This window comes from Ochotona curzoniae, unplaced genomic scaffold, assembly GCF_017591425.1.
Source record: "Ochotona curzoniae isolate NIBS_2020 unplaced genomic scaffold, NIBS_Ocur_1.0 contig_1071, whole genome shotgun sequence".
Classification (NCBI taxonomy): domain Eukaryota; kingdom Metazoa; phylum Chordata; class Mammalia; order Lagomorpha; family Ochotonidae; genus Ochotona; species Ochotona curzoniae.
This window is the reverse complement of record NW_024464939.1, coordinates 20,204,303-20,227,205: the sequence shown is the minus strand read 5'-3', so window position 1 is coordinate 20,227,205 and position 22,903 is coordinate 20,204,303. Positions and strand designations below refer to the sequence as shown.

The 22,903-nt window shown below is 41.6% G+C and overlaps 1 protein-coding gene across 1 annotated transcript in view; it reads left to right on the top strand.

Moving 5' to 3' along the window:
* Positions 1–22,903, top strand: part of SULF1 (sulfatase 1) — a 63,395-nt gene that overhangs the window by 15,701 nt on the left and 24,791 nt on the right. The window contains exons 3-6 of the mRNA XM_040993167.1: positions 6,051–6,202; positions 9,067–9,236; positions 19,505–19,655; positions 20,928–21,103. Coding sequence (XP_040849101.1) covers positions 6,051–6,202; positions 9,067–9,236; positions 19,505–19,655; positions 20,928–21,103 — 649 coding nt within the window. The remainder of the gene's footprint in view (positions 1–6,050; positions 6,203–9,066; positions 9,237–19,504; positions 19,656–20,927; positions 21,104–22,903) is intronic.

Here is a 22,903-nt window from a genome sequence, read left to right as displayed (position 1 = left end):
TGGGAAGTATAGTGTGAAATCAGTGCCTTTTATTCCCAGGCTCCTTCTAATTTAGTCCCTTGTAGCAGAAACAGAGCTCAAAGAGCTAGAACTCTAACCAGAGTGATATGGATGGTGTTGCAAGAACTAGAGATCAGGGTGACACAGCCCTACCAGGTCTTAGACCGTTCAAAAAGGAATTGCCAATTTGTTTTAGGGCAAAATAGTAAAGATGAGAAAGAAAGATAGGTAAGGTTTTTTGTGCCTTCTAACTCTGTGCCAGGCATTTTAGCTATGGTATCTCACCTCATTCTACAGTAACAACCAGGCATTCATATAGTAAACCTGAGAGAGAGGAGTCTCTCGTAGTACCAAGAAAAAGCCAAGACTTGGGAGTCCTAACTTGCTCAAAGCACAAATGACTCCAAAGCAGTCTGACTCCAAAGTCTTCCGCCTTTCCATTGTGCTATTTCTTTGCATATTATTCTGTCCTTCATTCCAACATGCTTTGTAGCACACACAAAATACTACAAGATAGCTCAATAAAGACCCTAGCAAATAGGAATAAAGAGTAGAACTAATTAATCCAAGGTCAAGGTTAGTGTGTCAGTTGTATGCCATGAATTTTAAGGAAAGGCTGTATTTTTATAATGAAGCTTTGAGGTATTGAGAATGAAAATGGAAACATCATCCATTACAAAGATCACTGGGCCAAAGCAAACTAATTGTATCTAAGAAGATCAGGATATCCTGGTACTGATTTCAATACACTGTTCTGTAAGTCTCCAATGGTGAATGGAAAGAGTTTTACTGCAGCTCAGAGATAAACCCGTTTAATTCCCTTCTGAGATGTAGACTCCTACACACCCACAAGATTATTGAAGTGACAGATCTGATGTTCTAACAGGAAGAAGAGGCAGTAGGATTTTGGTTTTCAGGATGTTTCCTAGGATAGTACCCTAACCTGAAGGGTTAGGGCTGCGGGGATGTTGTGTGCACCCAAAGGTGTTCCTGAGAAGGGCCGGCAGCCTCTGAGAAGCCCAGCAGACCTGCTCCCATCAGGAAGGAAGTCTGATTCTAAAGCCGATCTATTCCCAGGAGTTATTACACACTTAGGTATAATAGAATTTTATATTGACTCTTCCATCAAAATAAAGGAGATTCTTTAAGGGAAGTTAAAACTTAAAATGCTTACATTGGGGGAGGGGAAACTGATTACTCAGCAAAATACATTTTTATTTGCCCATTAGTCAATCTCAAAGTTTAAAAAAGGAAAGACTAAAGTGGCAATGGTAGAACTAAATAATTTCAATTTGTATTGGATAGGAAAAGCACTGAAGTAGCTCAGACAATTGAGAAACAAAGATGTCTTTGTGACAATAATTCCTGACCCTACGATGGACTGTGTCCATGGACTGTGTATTCAAAAATACACAAACCCCTAAAGCTGACAGTCACCCTAGGAAATTAAAACAATTAGTGGGCAGGTATTAACACTCCATAATGACTTTTGGGCATAAAACTAATGGAAGCAGGCCAATACATAAAGATTTTATTGTTTCCCTAATAATGAAAATATTATTTGGAATTCTAAAAGAAATAATGAAGGAAACTGAAATATGTTTTTTACATAAATACCCACCTAGAGAAAAGAACAAAGCAGTAATACATTTTTATGAAGAACTACTTGGAGAAGACAAATTACTTAGAGGCTTATTTTGGGTGGTATCCAGAATACACGGATTTAAATGAATTGAATTGAACCAATATTATATTTACTATTGTATGACATGATTTTTCTCTTTCAGAACTGAGGCATATTTTTGGACTGGCTGTAGTCTAAATTTTTCTAACTTTACTCATGGAAAATATGAGTGTACAAGAGCTCAAATGTTCAAGAAGGGAAAAATACAGTAATATTGTTATTACACTTCATGTTCTGACAAGTGAAGTAGGAATGATATTGAGTTATCTCTCAAAAAAATGAAAACCTTGCCTGAAATCTGCTTGATTTTTTTTTAAATTTAGATTTCTTCTGAAGGTATAAATGTTAACACAAATTTTGACATAAATTTTTAAGATAATTACTCATAATCAACGGGTGACATCAAATGTAAAAGAAAGCCCTGCACTCTGACTGTGGGTGTTGGCATCACATATTAATCCACTCTTCACTGATTTTAAGGACTTGCTCCGGCCACTTTGTCAAGCCATGTGGTACAGAGATTGACCCAGAATGACTCCTCAATTTGCTTTCCTGTCCAAAACCATATTAAAACTTGATTATACTCATTTATATTTATCACAATGATTGGTTTAAAATTGAAGTGTTCAAATTGCAATCATAATACATGATAGAAATTATATATGAAATAGATTTTGGTTACTCTAATTGCGCTTCATATTATTTCAAAGGGGATAATATTTTAATATCATTTTATGAAAAATATTTTGTAAAAAAAATCAACTGAGACAAATTAATCTGTGTTCTGATTCTCTGGCTCTTCACATGATAAAATTTATTTCGTCATTTAAGTACTGTGAAATCCTGCCACCCAAATCTATCAATTACATGGAGCAAAAACCCAAATAAAATATTCGTTAACCTGCTAGCCTATACGTTATTTGAAATTGTTAAATAAGATTTAATATCTCTGCAATATCAGATCCTTCGTATGGTGACTGCTTCTCACTTATAAATAAGTGTGTTTTCTTTTTCTAGTCCAAGGAAATTAGTCTAAGGATTATGTAACAGCTAATCCTGAATAGAAATAGTGTGGCCTACAGCAAGCAATAATTATAATTAGGACTTGCTTTTCCCAGTCTCTCAGCCCCTTTCTGAAACAGCTGGAAAGAATGCATTCAGATAGCAATAGCTGAGTTGAATTACCATTGACTAAAAATAGAAAAACTTCCGACCATCCATAACCTATCCAAAAACATCATGGCAGCAGTCTGGGCAAGGAAATTCACCTTAGGGAGGAAGAAACAGACTTAATACAGCAGGAGGAAAATAATTAGAAGTCCAGATAATCAATTGCAGAGCGTTGCCAGGAAGCAAAACATTGAGAAAGACCAGGGATGATTACAAATGAGTCTCAATGTCAGGAGGCACCAGCAGCAGCAAAAAATAAATAAATAAATAATTAAAAGGCCGGAGTGACTTAAGGCTGACAGCAATGGACGCTGCATCATGACGCACGAGGGCCTGGTCACTTGGAACAAGTGTGATGGGTGAGGGCACATCTGGAATACTGAGTGTATTTTTTACACTCCATTAACACAGACACCAAAAACCTGGAGGGAGTTCTGAAGCAAGGACCAGGGAATTTTAAGAGACTTAAAGGAGTAGTTTATATGGGGAGGACTAAGGCAGAGGCCATGGTAATGGGTAGAAAACAGTACAAAACTACCTCCATAGTCAAACAATGAGCAAAGGGCACGAATGATTTGGCATGGCTGTCTGGAAGTGGGGTGGGGGTGGGGGGGAAATCCACTAAAAGTAGCAGGAAAAACTGAAAAATGCATGAAGCAAGAAATTGCAAGCCAAAGAAGGGAAAATGTGCTGCTACAAAGTAAGTCACACTGGAGAAAAGTCTGTAAGCTTGAGAGATGTTTTCAAATGGGCTAGAGCGCAGTGTTGCTGCACTGCTGAATGGCAAAATATCTAAAATTAGAAGACAGGGCCAAAAGAGTGATGGTTCTAATACTGCTGGTGGCAGCGCTTATTCAGCCTTTGTAACTGTTTTACATACATATTCATTTAATCCTCATTATAAGCCTGGCCCTGTTTGGCATCACAGAAGGAAGTTGGAGGAGAGAGATTAATTGATGGCTAGTATGCAGCAGAGCTGGGATTTGAATCCTGGCTGGTTGGCTGGCTGGCTGGCTAGCTGAGGGAAGTGTATGCTAAACCTCTCTGTTCTTTTCTCTCTAAAAGTAAAAGGGGAGAAAATAGCAATACTCACCCTCCCACCCCACCACTCCCAAGGATGAGGAGCCCAAAAGAAACAGCAAGGCAGAAGGGGAAGTGCAAAACCTCCTGCCACAATCCCCCACTAAGCTGACAGTGACTGGGTGTGACCTTGGTGCGCTGCCTGCCAGCCCAGGTCATGCTGCATGGGGTCAGAAAAGGAAAAAGCACACTGTGATTCTATGTGGAAAGGCTAGCGAGCCTCTAAAGACTCCCTCCTGTGCCTGGTCAACTGGGAGGGAACCCTGAGTCATCTGAAGGGGGAGCTGTTGGCAGTTGATTCTACACCCAGAACCCCACCCAGTGGCCCTGGGGATCCAGGGGACGGAGGCAGTCCTCAGGCAGAGAGAACACTCGGCCACATGGGTCATTGCGTGGACTCATTCATTCCTACCTTCATTAAATAAACACTGCCATGTCTCCCTGCCCTGATTCAGACTATTTTCAAAGAAATTAATTATAAAAAGCAATAGAGCAGGTGCTGTGGTACCATGGATAAACTGTTGAGATGCCCACATCCCAAATTGGAGTGCCTGGGTGCCAGTCCTCCACTGCCTGTAGTGATGGCATCCCATATAAGCACCATTTCACATCCTGGCCGCTCCACTTCCAGGCCTGCTTGCTGCTAATGCACATGAGAAAAGAGGAGTGGATGGCCTTCCTGCCTGTGCATCCAATCCAGTTTCTTTCTATTGAACACATTAGGAAGCAGCAAACAATGGGTCCCTACTCAGGTCTTTGCCACCCATGCAGGAGACCTGAGCTCTTAGCTCCTGCCTTCAGCCCCAGCGGTTGCCAGCCAGAATACAGGAGGTGAGCCAACAGATTGCTGTTCACTCTTGCTCTCTGTACTTGCCTCCAAATAAATTACACATTGTTGAAAAAGTTCAGATTATAATTTGAATGAACAGCAGAAACTGTAAAAGTCTAGAACTTGTAAAATCTTAGGAGTATATTGGGTCAAAGAGATAAATGCAAGGTCGGCATTTTAACACAGCAAGTTAGCTGTTACTTGCAACATTGACATCCCATATCAAGGATTGCTTCCAATTCACCTTCCTGCTGATGTGCCCAGGAAAGCAGCAAAAGGTGGTCCAGCTCCTTGGACCCCTATCCCATGGAAAGGACCAGATGGAGTTCTTGCCCCTGGCTTTAGCTTGACTATGCCCCCAACTATTATAGACATTTGGGGAGTGAGTGAGCCAAAATGGATGTGCTTTCTCTCTCTCTTTCTCTGTGTGTGTGTGTGTGTGTGTGTGTGTGTGTGTGTGTGTGTGTGTGTGCCATTCTGCATCTAAAATACATCAAGAAGTCTTAACACTTTTTCAGCATGAACTCTTTCCAAGGTCTACTTTAGGCAACTGGGGCATTTTGGTGATGTGGATGTTTCTATTATGCTATAAGCCTATGAAAATTAAAAATGTCTATAGGAACTCCATGTTGCTAGAATTCTTCATAAGCAGTGACAGATGTACATGTTCATAAAACACACATAACATAATTACCCATAATACAAAGTATTTGGGACACACAAGCCCTCACCATTCCCATAAAATTGGGTTGACCACACTTCCTTGGTTAGGAAAGTTTGTATCTTCTGGATATAAACTGGAAATGGAAAAACAAAGACAAGCTTTTCCAATGATGTTTTTATAATTCACAACCCTCAAATAGGTGGGAAACTTATTTTCTCACAAACACTGAACTTTTAGTTTTCCAATATGTGCCCAGTGGTAGCATTCCAAATCTCACACTGGCCTCTCAGATTATTACAAGAACTCCACGGAAAGTATATTTTGGTTTTATTCCAGTAGGATCATGAGTCATAAATTCATTCAGAGTGCTGTGATCATTATGGTGATTTTATTAAATCATAATCCATGTACTTAGGTGCTACTTAGATTTATTCCAAAGGAAAATGTGTGTATGTCATTTTGCCAAAGGATCAGGGTGTTTAAGCTAATATTATTTTGGTGTTACTGTTACCTAGGTAATTTTTGTTTTACCATTCTCTTTTACAAGTCATGATTTCATGTTTATGCATTTATTTGTGATTAATCATTTCTTATGAAAAGATAATCTTTTTTTCCCATTGCAGCCTTCTTTGGAAAATACCTCAATGAGTATAATGGCAGCTACATCCCTCCTGGGTGGCGAGAATGGCTTGGATTAATCAAGAATTCTCGTTTCTATAATTACACTGTTTGTCGCAATGGCATCAAAGAAAAGCATGGATTTGATTATGCAAAGGTAATTTTCAGGCACTTTACACTGCATCAGTTTGCTTTGTGCATAGTGGAGGACAGCCTTTTTAAGTGAGTTAAAGCATCTACAAGATTGGCTTTCTATGTTCTCACAATGTTAGAATGAAAAATTTTAAGGTAATTTTAAAACCCGAGGCAAGGGAAAAGTCCTGTCAAGGCACGCTGCCTGTAAGTAGTGATTCCCCTCCCCACCACCACCTCATTTAGATAAAAGGCAATCGACCTTTGATAAAAGAATCCTCAAGATCATAGATCTTTCACTCTGTCTTGTGATGATATCCGTTTGTCCCTCTCTGACGATGCATCCACATAATCAAATGTTCATTGTGAACTGTCTTGCTTTGCACTGAAGCAAAAATGTGTTTTGCCTGTGACTTCAGACTTAGCAGTAAAAATAACAGCAGACATGTGCAACAAAGAAGGGTCAGGAAACGGCATTCCTCGCTTTTACGCTTGTCCAACATCTGCCCACGGGGCTGCGAGGGTTCACGGATGTGTCTAAGGCTGCCATCCCAGGATTCCCAAACCAGTTCACAGAAACAGAGATCAGCACGACTCACGGTTCCCTAACCAATGAATCTCTGAAAAATCATGAACGTTTTGTGGCTGTCAGCAACATTTTAAGATTTCCTGGTGCCAAGAGTGAAGGAGATATTTTAGATATTCATGCACATAGGGATCTTCAGAAAGACCAGGGAAAATGTGCATTATGACAAAATTATTCATGGATTCCAAAATGTTTGCACTAACATCAATGTCTTTTAAAATTCTGTTTTCCATAAATTTTTTCTTAAAAGATGGATTTGTTTATGTGAAAGGCAGAGTTGCAGAGAGGGAGAGATAGAGAAGTCTTCTAGCCACTGGTTCACTCCCCAAATGGCCATAATGGCCAGGGCTGGGCCAAGCCGAAGCCGGGAGCTTCTTGTAGGTCTCCCACATACTTGCAGAGACCCAATGACTTAGGCTGTCTTCCACTGATTTTCCAGGCACTTTAACAAGGAGCTGGATTGGAAGTGAAATAGCCAGGACTTGAATTTACGCCCAGAGGAATCCCATCAGACAGTGACTCCACCCACTCCACCATAGTGCTGACCCCTTCCATTACCTTTTTGAAATGCCCTCATATTTTTTAATTTAGTCTCCTAATTTGCCCAGAATATCCCCTTTCTTTCCTGCCTTTTTAGCCTTTTTCTGAGAGAAGCTATCTCTATTTCTGAGAAGAATCTACTTTAGCTAGCAGCTCTCCCCATTGGCTGCAGTACTGTGTGGAAATCACAAAAGAGGAACTTGATTTATGGTAGGCTGTCTTTGTGCTTCATCTGATTTGAGCACAAAGGACTTTGGGGTTAGCAAGGTGTGAGTCTGTCTCATACCCTTCAGAAAACAATGAATGCAAATGAATTCACAAACATTGCTCATGGACTTCCAAACTCATCCAAGCTGAGAGTTGGCAGGAACCTAGGGGCAAATTTGAACAACATCCTCGTTTTAAAAGCGAAGAAAAGGCTGCTCAAAGTGGTTGAGTCACTCACTCACCCTGGGTCATTTCCCACTGCATGCAACCCATGTGTGCCACATGCACTAATTGTCACCGCTATCGCTATCTATCCGTGGGGATGCTTTTCAGACTCCTTGTTCAAGCTATTAACCTTTCATTCCCTGTTGTTCTAAAGAGAGCAAAGTAATCAAGATTTTCTCCAAATACTAAATCAGCGTGGCTTGTTCATTATCACAGCTGATTAAGTGTCAAAGACAACTGTGTCCAAAAAGAATATCTATCTTTTTTTTTTTCCAATGAGGGGAGGAATGAAACAGACACCCCTACAGAAAAAGGGGACAGCCTGTGGTCTTGTCCTCACAGTGATGTGTGACACAGATTGGTCTCTCCAGCGCTGCCACTGCTTTTGCAGCTGTTCTGGTCCTTACATCCACAACATGTGATTAGCTATGCCTGGAAGCCTTTGTCCCCGTGAACATAGCCTGGGACTTTCTGAATAAAGTTTATACTGGAGCTCCAGGCCAATGATACACACTTAGAGGGAGCAGGTGGTTTAATTTAAGTTTTCATCTTTCCTTTTCATTCCATTTCCTCCCTCTCCGTCTCAGCCTGGCAGCAGCCCCCAACTGTGGGTTAAGTCATTTTATTAGCAAGTCAGGCTCTAATCCCAGCAGCTGTATTACTTTAGTTGTGCAATTAGCACAGTATAATCTGCAGGAAATCAACTGCTCCCCATATTTAAGTGTTTCAAGTAAATTAATTGATAAAATGTTGGAAGCTTTTCCCTGTGCTCCCAGATTTTGTCCATGGTTTTGATTAATGATTATTGTATATAATTCGTGTAGTTGAAGTTTCAATTGCAAGAGAAAATCTTTTCTTGTGTTTATACGTTTATGAGAGTGTGTGTGTGTGTTCTGCAACTGTGGATTTGAAGTGGGTGGGTGTGGGTGTTTCCTGCCCTTGAAGTCATTAAAATATTTTTGCCAGTGTATTACATAAGCAAAACCTGAGCATGAAATATGTATCCGGTATTTCATGTGTGCTAGCATTTGAGTTGCAAGATTTGTGCATTATCATGGGCAAATGTGACTTGCCTTTTTCTTTCCTAACTGCTAAATGGTGTGTTGCTTCAGATACATTTTTCTTTTGCATGTCATCAAGCTAGCTGTCTTAGAAAGTGTCTGGGAACTGTTACTCTCCTATTCTAAAAGTGTTTTTCTGTACCTGGGGCGGAATATCTTTCCTTCCTGCTTAGGTCCCCCTCTGCAGGGAGTCCCTTCTGGGGAGAAACGTGATCTGATGACTGTCACTTTTTGTAATTGTTGTTGTTTTGTGTCAAATGTATGTTTCAGGACTACTTCACAGACTTAATCACTAACGAGAGCATTAATTACTTCAAAATGTCTAAGAGAATGTATCCCCATAGGCCCATTATGATGGTGATCAGCCACGCTGCACCCCACGGCCCTGAGGACTCAGCCCCACAGTTTTCAAAACTGTACCCCAACGCCTCCCAACACATGTGAGTAATATCAGGGACACTGCCACCTGCTATGGGGAACATGGCCACTACCTTCCCTCACTTCTCCCTATTTCCTCCCACACCCCATATCCACAAGTCAGAAACAGCACATCCTCATGATGAAAATAGAGGGTATTCTTAGGAAATCAGATTTCTTACATCTCCAAGTGGTCTCCTGGAAAGGAAGAAACTCTTAGAGTTAGGATGCAGACAAATTTAATCAAATGTTCTCTTCTGTTGTTTTAAATCATACTGCGGATCTTTAGCTATTTCACTGAAAATAGGTGTCATGAAAAAAAAAAGTGATACATGGATTTCATATGGGGCAGAGAAAGGGGAGAAGGTAACAGAATAAACTTCTCTTTTCATTCCATTTCCTATGAACTTTTTAAAGTCCCTTCATATTCATGAGTCAGATCCAGTAATAATAAATAGTCGATCGGTATGTTTTTCATAGCAGCTGAGTGGCGACCCTGGGTCTGGTTATAGCAATGTGGGGTTATTTTCTAGGCAAATTCTGCAACAGCTTTGCTGCAGATGTGTCAGGACTGCTGCAGGAGGCAGCTTAAGTGACTTGCTCAGGAGGCCTTCTCAGGTCACAGCTTTAAAATAACCTGATGTTATTTCTGAGAGGGAGGAGTCTTGGTGGTGGGGACAGGGAGGCACAGGGGAGATGAGCTGATGGGGTGAGGGTGGTGAGGCAGAGTAGAGAGTTTCATATGCTGAGAATGCTCACCAGCCAAGGGTATAGGAGTCTGAATGCTTTGGTTGTAAAGAACATGATCTTGTTGATCGCTCTATGGACACAACTTCTTCCAGACACTGCTATCAACATGCCTTTTCCACACAGAACACTTGTCTCTGTGTGTACTGGAAGCCTGTGGCCGTGGAAGAGGCAGAGAACAGGGGATCCATGCCTGTTTTTCTGGTTGTTAAGCCTTCAAAATTGGTGCTTAATATGTTTGTGTGAAGATACCATCCCTTTTCATCCACACAGATTTTCTAACCAAAATCGCAAATGGAAAAACATCTTATGATGACAGATACCTACCCTACGGGGGATGCCCTTTTGCTGGTCCTCATCTATCCCTAGGAGACTCTCTTTATGATCTTATTTTGTGTGGCCAACTTGCTGAAGATTCCTAGTCAGGGGTATATAAATTGCTTCTATCATATCAAATGTTTAGACTAAAAAAAAGTAGGCCAGAACTGGGTTAAGACAGGAGCTAACAATCATGATGAAGACAGGATGGGTAACCTACTGAGCATGCCCAGAATCTAGGAGGCTAGAAGGGTTTAAATGCATTACAAAGCTCTCAGCATACAGAGAATTTTTTCCCAGCCACTGGGGAGTATGTTCTGAATGAGCACTTGGGTTTAGAATCAGTCCCATGGGCAGACACACAAGTTTCTATAAACCTTACCCCACATATCACCTTGCTGATACGGAAGCTGTCATTAAATTCATGAATGAAGCCCCCAAGTAGGGAGGGCCATTCATTATGACTTAAGAATTTACTGACCAGCTGACTCAATGAGAGAAAATGTTTTTGGCCTCTGTAAACCCAGCAAAACCCATCTCTTTCTTGCTCTTTTGAATTAGAAGTCATGTAGACTTTACACAATCATAAACCTTACAGGTTTTCCTTCAGTTTGAGGAGAGGGGTTGACCAAAAAAGGTAATATTTTGTGATTCTTTAGAAGTCAAGCTTTAAAGCAAATTTCCAAGCCTATGGGAAAGTCAGGTACAGGTCAGGAGATTCTGACAGCTCAGTGCTGTAGACAGAACACAACTGCCCGGGTGCCAAAGTCTCAATAGTAACTTTTCAAAAACCATCTCTAATTCCAACAGTTAGGAATTTAGTTAGCTCTGCAAGTATTTATGAGAGCAACCTGTAGCACAGTGTATCACTGGAGTGACAGAGGCAAGAAAAAGACAAAACGGCGAATATTTGAGAGCTGAAGACAGAGGCAGTCTGGTCACCAGGTCTTGTTATTCTAGTTCTATTCAAGCGCTACTTTTCTATTTCCTTTGACATTGTCTAAATTTGTTTCTTTTTGTAATGCAACAACCAAGCTGAGTTGCAGTAGATACTATATGAATTGCAATGCCTAACATTTCTGCTATCTGATCCTTGGCAGAGTAAGTTTACTCTCACCCCTGCCTTAAACAAATGGACAGCTAGTCTTAAGACCAGTAGTCCCAGAAGGGGTAACTTACAAGCAGACAAATACAGAGCTGTGGAAAGATGAAGGGAAAACCATTCACAGCTTTTGGGAGAACCAGGAAATTTTTGCGGAATAGGTAAAATCTTTTCAGAGAATTCTACAAAGATTGGATAGGTAAATTCAGGAAGAGAATATGGCACAACCATGGGTTTCTGTGTTGGTGGGATGGTCTAAGACACAAACTAGAAACTGGAGAATGATACAAATAAGTCAACATGGCATACCACAAGAGAAAAACTGTTGCAGAATTTTTGAAATATTTCAGTGAATTGCTCCCAGTCTATAGGTAAAAGATCACTAGAGGTTATCAAGTAGAATAGTGATAAAATATAATGTAACTTGGCCATTTCCACATGGAGATAAATTTGGTTGTCCTTTTTGGTCCAAATGAAGCAACTATGTCCTAACTAATGATTCTAAAGCAAAATCTACACATGGCAGAGGGAAAAACACTCAAGCCTTAGAGATAAACAGGGATTAATTTCCTGACTCAGCTCTGCCCTCTGAGCCTGTGAGCTGCTTCTTCTCCCATAATCTCCATTGTCTCATCTGTGAAATGTGGATAACAAAAGCACCTTGACATTACACAATGAACAAAAACTACAAGAGTCAGTAAAGTCCCTGTATCTCAGTACTCATATGACACAGTAACCACTCCGTCAGTGTTAATTTATGTTGATCTTTTCTGTGAAGAAGAATTATATGGATCTACCAGTTTTTGATCTTCCCTGACCTTCCCAACCCACAATCCTGTGGTTCAATTACGGTTTAAAGGAAGCAGCTAGGGAAGTAACAAGCTGATGCCTGCCCATTGTCACATGGTAAATCTCTCACTAAGATAAGCCAGGGAGATGAGCTTCTCACACCTGGCCATTCCATAAAAACAGGCAGGATAAGCATGAAGCTGGGTTGTGTTCTTTTCCAGGTGCAAATGTGTGTTATGGGTAGCTGCCAGTTTGGAGAACATCCTAGCCACAGAAGATGAAGATTTTTGTGGTTGACTGAGTGATTCAGTTTCTCTTTGCTGCTAAACCTTGGTCTTTGTACACCTCCAAGAATGTGGAGATGGGCTGTGTCTCCCCCAGGCCTTGGAAGCCTTGAATTTCTGGCATCTTTGCTGTGAATGTTTCCCTGGCTGCTTCTGGAAAAAGGGACTGCAAGGAATCAATGTTCAGGTTCAGGGTTCAGTTCTCAGACAAAAGAATTGAGACAAATTGGAGACAGGATGCCCATTGTGGTATAAGGAGATGATGAATGGCTGGTTTCATTAGCAAGAGCAATAGCAATGCATTCAAGCAACAATGCAAGAAGTTCGGTACTTTGCAGAAGTATTTTTGCAGGTTCTGTGAAAACACATCAAGAACCTGTAACTTTTCCCATGTTGTGAACATGCCAGGGATGCGAACACTTTCCTCCAGGTCTTCTTCCTTGATGGCCAAGCATCATCTGCACCACTTTGATCCTTTCATCCGGCCTCAGAGTGTAGCTTGGTGACCCTCTCTGAGCTGAGCCTGTACATCATGTTTCCACCATGCTTGCTGCTATTGCCAACAGAGAACAAGCTGGTTGCACAGAGTCATGTTGGTCCTACAACTGGGGCAAGAAATTATGCCTACCAACTCTGAATGGAAGCCAGTTTATCATCACCAGCACCACTTCACCCCTGGACAGGGAGCCCTGTTTAATCAGACAGCAAATCAAGCACTCATGGCTTCAAGAGGTCTAAGTAAATTTCATCATAGTAATTCAGGCAGCCTTATCAGGTCTATAGATAAGATGCTACGACCTCACCTAACCTGACTAGTGGGGGTGACATTATGCAACTCTATGAAGCTGAGGGCCCCCAGCATCATCCGCTCATCAGCCATCAGCAAATTGCCTCTACCAACTTTGTAAAATCTATTTTTAACAGTTCTTTACTCCCACGCAGAACACATGTATGGCTCTGTGCATGTGCTTCTACATGTTCTCATACACGTACAGTCACACATAGATTCAAAGGAACTCTAAAATTCTGGCCAAAAAAAATCTGTGTCCACGAATTTGCAAGAGTTGTTATGAAAGAAGAGTTTGTGCCTAAAAAGGCTTGTGGGTAAACAAAGGAAAAGCTACATCTGTGTAGAATAACTATTGAAGCATCTTTGTTATTTCAAGCTGGAAATAAATGTCTTGCCTTAAAAAGAATGTTCACATTCTTGCATAAATATACAAAAGATACTCACTTTGGAAGATACAGAAAAATTAAATTCCCCCCAAAAATGGCTGATTCGGGGTAGAACAAATAGCACCCTTTCTATTTCAATTTTATTTTTTCCCTATTGCTTGCTACACATCCCATCGATACTAGCTGTTTACTCTTTACTCAAGTCCCGGGACATCAAGCAGCAGCAATCACAACATTGTGTGAAGGATACCTTGGAGTAATGCAAGGCAGGTTTGCCCTGAAGACAGGGACAAAAGTATCTCTTCTCTCTACCTCCAACTGCCTGACAGGCGTGGCTCCTAACACCGGAGTTGAACATGCTTGCCTCACCATCTAGCTAGCATTTAAACAGTACATTTGTGAATTCAAGACACCTAGTGATACTGTAATGCTGTAATTTTTTAGTTTAAAAAGTGGAGGCTCAGAGTTTGTTTCTTTTAAATAATGGTCCAGATGGCTTTGGACAAAGCTGGTTCAGAAACTCAACCCTCCTGTTGTCTGTGATCTGCCCACCACACCAGGCTTGCCCCATGCACACCAGTCACAATTAATATCATAGGTTATTCCTGTGTGTTTGCACAATTCTGTGTGGTATTTGCTTCAATGTTGAAAAGACTAAGTTCTTTTTGTGGAAGTTTATGATCAAGGGCAGCTGGTATTGTTTTTTTTCTGCCTGTGTTCAAATGTTACCTATCTAAGGACATTTGAACTCAAGTGGGGAATGTCTCCATGAAGTCAATTAAGTAACTTCAATTTTAGTGAAAATCGAGATGACGTGACTTGGGAGATTTAAGTATAGAATTTCCAATTTAATGCTTTCAGTGTGTATCTTAAATCTGTAAAACTAGCTTATTCTGGGAATTGAGACCAATTTAATTTCTCAGCAAATGATGGCCCTGCTACCAGTTCCCTTTAAGAATGAGATCATTAGGATTTTGGTGGTTGTTTGAGACTAAATCACAAACGTAGAGAACACATGGTCAAATGCAAAACACTGGAAATACTTATTTTTCACTGGAGTGACAGCAGAAACCATCAGCAGTAAAAATGAGTGCCAACTCCCGTCCAACTCCCCAGTATGGATTTAATGCACAGCAGAAGCTTTCCACTGCTTGAAACTATTTTTTTGTGTTAGGAAGTCTCATTTTTCTAAGACATCCACCTGTCCCAAAGGAAAGTGACATTGATTTTCAGAATTCTTACACATGTTCTGTCAATAAACAAGGCTTAAAAGAATAAACTTACAAAAAAAAATGAGTGACAGTGAAGGTCCTGTTACAAATGGGATAATCTACCCTCTGTTCTTTCCCCCACATGTCCCCCATAGCCAGCTCTCGATCAGGCCAAGCCAGGAGCCAGGAGCTCCATCTGAGTCTCCCATATGGGTGGGAGGAGCACAGGTCCTTGTGCCACCATCTGCTGCCCTCCAGAGTCATTGGCAGGGAGCTAGAGTGGGAGCAGAGGTGGGACTCAATCTCGTGCACTCCCAAATGAGATGCAGGCATCCCACGTGATGCCTTAACGCACTGCACCACAAGGCCCACCCTAATTTTTTTTGTTTTGAAGAAAGCAGAAACATCCCCACAGCAGTCTGGTCTTTTACACTCTCAGTTTGAAGACCAATGTGATCTAGATTTCCACTGATGGGTTCTGTGTGTCTTGAAGAGTCAGATTGTGTTTGCAACAGAAGTGGATCCTCAGCAGCGGGTGGGAGGCACTGGAATAGGAAACAGATGCCAGGATTAGGCTGTAAGTTTTAGGGCTGACTTCCGTTAGGAAGAAATGCGTGTACTATGTTTTCTTTTTGCTCATTGAGATAGGAGAAGCCTTTCATGGTTCAGGACCGTGGTCCCTGTGACATCACAGAAGAAATGCTGTTCCCGTGCTGTCCCCAGAGGGTTCTTGAGCCACTTTTGTGCAGTATACACTTTTTCTTTTTTGCTAAAATGAAAATAGGATGCCCTGCATACTCAGAGTTGCCATAAAAGTCTAGCAAACAGTTTAAGGATAAGCTCTTTCCCAACAACCCTATAAAATGACCAAGATACTCTCTCAGAACCCTGATAAGTATTTGTTGAAATTACTGTGCCCATTATATAGATGAGAAAACCGAGGCTTACATTTTTAAAAAAAAGTGTAATCCAGAATCACATACCAGCAAGTAGCAGAAGTGGAATGAGAATGCAGATCTGATTTCAAAGCATTCTGGAATCACTGGACATGTGATTTTTCCACCTTTCCCCTCCAACAGTTGCCTACCTCCATCATCAGACCTGTGTCCTGTCTGACAGCTCCCGACCCTGTTTAAAGAATTTTAAGTCAACCTTTAGCTAAGTCAGCAAGCCTTAATTATCACTAAGGGGGAGAGGAGAGGGCTGCATCTTCCAGAAATTTGGCAGAACCTCAGCGGGAAGCAACCACGGGTCTTTGGCAAGAAATCGCTTTTCAACAACATTGTCAATTCCAGTGACCCCTTGACCTTCCACCTGCAGGTCCCCAAACAGCTGCTGCTCTTTAGGGCGCAATGGCAGCCTGTCTCCCTTTAAAAGGCAGACATATGCCCCTGCTTCTGCTGCCTGCTGGGATCCCACCTGGGATTTTATCCCCAGAGCTGGGGGTCATCTCCCATATAGAGAAATAAAGAGAAGGGAAGAGGGGGAGAGGAATACAGCTTTGACAACAGGCCATGAACTCTCTCTTTTAATATAAACCAGATTTAACATATGTCATTCTGGAAATCCAGGAGTCCAATTTGAGGCTTGTAATTTGCTACAACCTTTCCTGGTCTTCTAAGTGAGGTGGAGCTATGCCAAGCACATCAAGGTAACTGGTGGAAGATATAATTTACCCACCATGAGCCTGCATTTCGGTTCCCTATTGTAATTTTATTTGTCTTGAGGTTTTGTGGTTTTTAAAAAAAAAAGCTAACTGGATTTATTTTTAAATTAAGCCGACCCAACATCAAAGGCAATGAGAGGAGGATGTTTGGGTGTTGTAAAGAAACCCTGGGTAATCTTTCATAGCTGTATTCTTTTTCAGGGCACGAATCAGTAAATGGCTAGGAGACCTTTCACAACCAACTGGCTGTATTTTTCTGACCTCAAACTACCCCCATGGGTGAAAAGCCCTTTGCGAGGGGATTTAGAAGCCCTCTGTCCTCCTTCTCGACCTCTTAATCTGATCCTGTTTGTAAGGCGAGGTGAGACGTGGCTAGGGGCCATCCCTCCTTCCCTTCTGACTGTGGTTTCCTTGCTTTACTTGGCAACATGAGCAGCTCTTTCAGGCCAAAAAAAAAAAAAAAAAAGACCATTAGACCATTCAGTTTACTCCTTTACTCACAAGATAGAAGAAAGTTTTTGCTGGACTCTTTTCTTTAAAAAAAAAAATAGGAGATGATAGGTGAAGAGTTTGACTTGTAATACTAAGGAATTTTTCATCCTCAGGTACTTAGACAAAATGGATTCAGTGCAGGAGTTGGGAACATCCAGCCCACAGGTCGCATAAAACCCGTGAAATCATTTGGTCTGGCCCTGCAAAGGCAAGCTGCAGGCAGGCTTGAAATCCAATCATCGGTAGCAGACTAGTTTTTAAAATTGATAAATTCATATGGCCTGCTAATGATGTTAGAAATGCAAAAACGGCCCTTAAAAATATAAGGCTTAGCACTTCTCGGATTCTTGGCAAAGATCAAGTGTAGGAATATAAGGCTTGCCACTGTTGCCTGTGAAGAAGACTCATGTGTGTGTTCTGGGCATTTTTTTTCTGGGGGGTAGAAAGACAGAGATCTTCTGTGCCAGGTGCTTCGCTTAGCAATGGCAAGGGCTGCACCAAGCCGAAGTTAGGAGCCTGAGACACCGTTCAGGTCTCCCGTGTGATTGGCAGCAAATCAAACACTTCAGTTACCATAATCTGCTTCCTCTCCCCCAGGGTGTGTCAGCAGGAAGTTGCATAGTAAGTAAAGGAAAGGAGACAGTAACCAAGGTACTTCTACATCCAATTAGGGCATTTTAAGCAGTGTCTTAACTGCTGAAGTCAAACATCTGCACTCGTTCTAGGCCTGTTTAAATGATCTCTGTGTGTGTAGTTGTTCCTCAAACCTGCATCTGAAGAGGAGTGCTCTTAGCCCCATTTACCCCTGAGCACATTGGGCCACACCCCTTTCCCACCTCAGAAAGCCAGCCTTATAAATTGGCAGAACTGACTTCCACTTCTGTGCGTAAGTGGCACACTTTCGGAGAAGTGTCATTTGAGCTAAATGCCATGTTGTGCTTGTGCTATTTCACTCCACCAGGTGACCAGCATCCACACTGATCGTCCGGGGTGGCATTCACATGGCTTATTGCACATGGACATTTCCCAGTATCTGTCTATGTCCCAAATGTTTCACGTTTTCTCCGAGGGAAATTCACCCCCCCCACCACCAGGACTGCAGAGCCAAGGGCTCACTCAATCAAGATTCCTGGGATCTGGACTCAGAGTGCCTGATTGCTCCTCTAGTTTTATAATATTAGTGGTGGCCCAGGTCCCTTTTGTATCATCACTGTTCACAGCCTGTCATGGATAAGATTCTCCCCCAGAACAGAGACAGGCAGTCAAACTTTTCATTCAACCTAGACTATTGCTTGTTCTAGAAGAGTGTTCTGTAAAGTACGGGTTCACGTGAAAAGCAATCCTTGATAGAGGAAGCACCTCTCACTTCTCTTTATGTTCATGTTGTTAAAGCAATTTGGTTTGGAGACCCAGTTCTTGCCCTACCACCTAATAACTGTGTTCATCTGGAAAAGCCATTTAACTTTGCTAAGCATGGTTTTCTCAGCTATTTTCTCAACTGTAAAATGGGAATAATAAAAATATTTCCCAGAACTAAGGTCGTTAAAAGAGTTCATGTATACCTGACAATTGGTGGAACAGCAAGTTCTTAACATTAAGCAGCTCTGCTGTCTTATTCTTATTATAGACGGGTAGAGAGCTCAAATAGGAGTAGATAATTCTCTGAGAACTTTCCTAGTATAGATCTGTACATTTGGAGCAAGAGCAGGATTTAATGTCCAAAGAATTTCGTTAAACTCCAGCAAAGCAAGCATATTCTGTGTGTTCCCAACAGAATTCATGAGACACACTTGGATCTCTGAAGTAGGTTAAACTCAGTCTTCAACCGATCTATCCTATAAAAGGACTCACTTCCTTGTAATTAATAAGGTTTATATCCTTCATTCCTATTGATTTGTCTGTTGAGTGGATAGCTTTATTGATAAGCACATATATTTCAGACTTGTTTATAATTTGAGTAATGTGCAATTAGATTAAGGGTATTTATATTTCAGATCAAAAGTAGGAAAAACTCATACAGATTAGGTATGTAAGTAATCAGTGAAGCACTCTAATAAATTCAGGGAAAAAAAGTGTTGAAATTAAGATTCATCATCATTTCACATAAACATGTTTATGACTACCCTTAATAGCCTAATTAGCAGTAAATTTTTATGAGTTAACTTCACCATGAGAACATTTCCTTCTATATGGCTGAGTTTTACCGGTAGATTTGTAACATAATAGTAATTATCTTGATTTTCTTCCTACACATTTTATTCAGCAAACTCAAAGGAACTTGCAACAATGACAGTCTTGGTTTTTGAAGTTTGAAGTAATGTACATCAGGGAAGATACATACTATGTAGCATGGGGAACACATCAGATCTTGCCATAGCCACAAAGAGAAGAAAAATACTTGTGCAGAATCTAAATTATCTATCAGATATTTTACCACCTTTAACTTGAGATGTTTCCCAAAATGATGAGGAGCTATACAGTAAGATTTCTTTCTGCCTATTTTCAGAACGCCTAGTTATAACTATGCACCAAATATGGATAAACACTGGATTATGCAGTACACGGGCCCCATGCTGCCCATCCACATGGAGTTTACCAATGTCCTACAGCGCAAAAGACTTCAGACTTTGATGTCAGTGGATGACTCTGTGGAGAGGGTAAGCACATGAGCTGCCGCCGGGAGAGGTTTTGGTCCAGCTTCTCTTGTGCAAATTCATTCTTGCTAACTGTTTAGTCTTTTTATTTTGCAGCCTTGACAAGAGTCACACACACACAGAGGCACAGAGGGAGAATTCAGTGACTTTCTCAGCCTCTCCTTGCCCCGTCTACCTCTCCATATGTGGTTGCCATGAAGCCAGTAACAATGAGGATAAAAAAAAATGAAAACATTGTAAATTAGAGGCCATACTCTCACATCCTGTTCAAAATTGGCCTCATAATGTAAATAGCTAAAGCAGGTCCATTTTTTTAAGGTTTATTTTATTTTTATTTGAAAGACAGATTTACAGAGAGAAGGAGAGACAGAGAGCAAGATCTTCCGTCTGCTGGTTCACTCCCTAAATAGCCATAAAGGCCAGAGCTAAGTGGATCCAGAACCAGGAGCCAGGTACTTATTCTGGGTTTCCACATAGGTGCAGGGTCCCAAAGCTTTGGGCTTTCCCAGGCCACAAACATGGAGCTGGAGGGAAACTGGAGCAGCCAGGGAGGACACAAACCGATGTTCATGGGATAATGGCACATTCAAGGAAAGGATTCAGCCGCTAAACCACTGACCAGGCCCAAAGCAGGTCCATTTAAGATGACAGGAAATAGTGGGGATTGTAGTAAACTTGACATTAAGAATCCACCTAAAGCCAGTAGCAGCTACTCAGCTCCAGCTAATTTTTGCCATGAAGAAATATGAGTCAAGTAGCAGTAAGTTTCTTGTTGTTTTAAAAGAAGCTGGAAATACAAATTTGAATCTTCAGCTTGTCAAACACAATATAATTCAAACTAGATGTGCCCCAGGATGGACTTAGCCCCATCTGTCTCAGAAGCAGCCTGATGTTGACCCTAGATAATTAGATAACCAAGTGATGATACTAAAATTTGCTTTACCAGTGAGTTTTTTTAAAACCTATAAACTTCAGCAGTAAGAGTTTTGTTGGCCGGTTGGAGGAGGGTATGTGCTTATTTGTGCATTTCATCTACCCAACAGAGGAACAAAACCTGTGAGTGGAATGCTCCAGATTCAAAATAGTTACACTTTGTTTCAATGGAGCTGTAAGCAAACAAAAACTGTGGATGGAATTCAGATGTGTGAGCCTTCTTCTAGTAACTCTCGGCTTTTGAAAGTCATCGGAGAGACCCTTGGGGGAAGTCACGCAGTACTGTGAAGTGTCATCTCCGGCTGCCACATGGCTCTGACTTGTCTCTGTGCTATGTTTCAGCTGTATAACATGCTCGTGGAGACGGGGGAGCTGGAGAACACTTACATCATTTACACCGCAGACCACGGTTACCATATTGGGCAATTTGGACTGGTCAAGGGGAAATCCATGCCATATGACTTTGATATTCGTGTGCCTTTCTTTATTCGTGGTCCAAGCGTAGAACCAGGATCAATGTACGTATTTCTGTTTGCAACTCTCAGCTGTCAGATCTCATGTGTGTCTAAAATAATTTGATTACCAATCTCAGTGTCTGGTTTCCTTTCATCTGAAAACAAAGAAGGATGTATATAGGTTGGTAATTTAGAAAATGAAAACCTTTTTCCTCACAGCCCCATGTTAAATGAACTGAAGTATACCATTTAAAAGGAAAGAGAAAATAGCTGTGTCAGTGACTGATTCTCCCAAATTGACCAGAACCCATGTCTTTTGGCACAGGTACACAGACAGAACGTGACCTGCGGCAATATCACTCCTTCACTCCGTGTTACAGTGTCATTATTTTGTTAAAAACCGTCAATGCCAATCTACTTGTTTCCCATTTTAAAAAGTGTTATTAAGGGAAAAAAAAAACTTTTAAGACTAAAATCTAAGAAGTTTTATATTCTTTTGAAGAAAAAGAAACGTAAAAGACAAGAAGAGTTAAATTTCTAATGTCCCAGGCCAATCACCGCACCCCTTTTCATCTATGTCCCCAGGTTACAGCTGGGTCTCCTAAGCCTTGCCAGTCATATCAGTCGGCTGTGCTCAATGGATCATGGGTTGGCCATTTGCCCAATGGTTTAGATTCTGGTTAGGATGCCCGCATTCTTCCTCAGAGTATACCAGGGTTTGATCCCTACTCTGGCTCCTGATTTCAGCTTCCTGCTAACACAAATCCTGGAAAGTATTGGCAGTGGCTCAAGTTACTGTGCCCCTGCCGTACCCCAGGGAGACCTGGATTGAGTTCCCAACCCCTTGTTTCACAGTGATGCAGGCCTGAATGTTGCAGGTATTTGGGGAGCAAGAATGCAGATGGAAGCTCTAGCTCTCACATAAATAGATTTTTTTAAAAAGATTTATTTTATTTTATTGGAATAAAATATTATTTTATACAGAGAGGAGAGACAGAGAGGAAGATCTTCTGTCCGATGATTCACTCCCCAAGTGAGCGCAATGGCCGATGCTATGCCAATCCGAAGCCAGGAGCCTCTTCTGGGTCTCCCATGCGGGTGCAGGGTCCCAAAGCCTTGGGCCGTCCTCAACTGCTTTCCCGGCCCACAGGCAGGAAGCTGGATGGGAAGCGGGGCCACCAGGATTAGAACCGGCGCCCATATGGGATCCTGGGCGTGCAAGGCAAGGACCTTAACCACTGCACCATCGCGCCGGGCCCACATAAGTAGATTTTTTAAAAATAGGACTATGTACATGAAAGAATTACAGAAAAAAAAGTAAGAATAGAAATAGCCTGAATGACTCTTCAAAAATACCTGCCTGTGGATGAACAAAGGAGAAGCTGGAGGGCCTCTCTCAGACTCTCTAACTCTGAAAGCGGCAGTTCCAGGGCCCAGATCCCAGATACACACCTCATCTGCTGTTGCATCATGCTGCATCCTGGGGAGTGGATGACAGAGGGGGTGAGGGATACAGAGTTTCTTTGAGAGATCATTATGTCTGGTAGGAGCTTTGGAAACACCCTGGCAATGACAGACATCAGTAGAAGGTTTTCTGTTTGAAGGACTAGGTGGCATGGATTGGATTAAAACAGTACAAACTGTTGTGTTCCTTTGAGAGTATTGAATGGCAAACCTTTGTTCAGTACAGGAGTTGCAAACCATTAGGTTTTAAAGAAAGTATAGTTCCTACACAGTCCATCTACTATGCCACATTTTCCCTGGCAATGTAGCAGGGAACAACCCAAGAGCCTATTCATCTTGCTCACTGCCATTGCGGCTGAGCATCACCAACACTGGCCAAATGCTGCTGCTGCCCCTTCC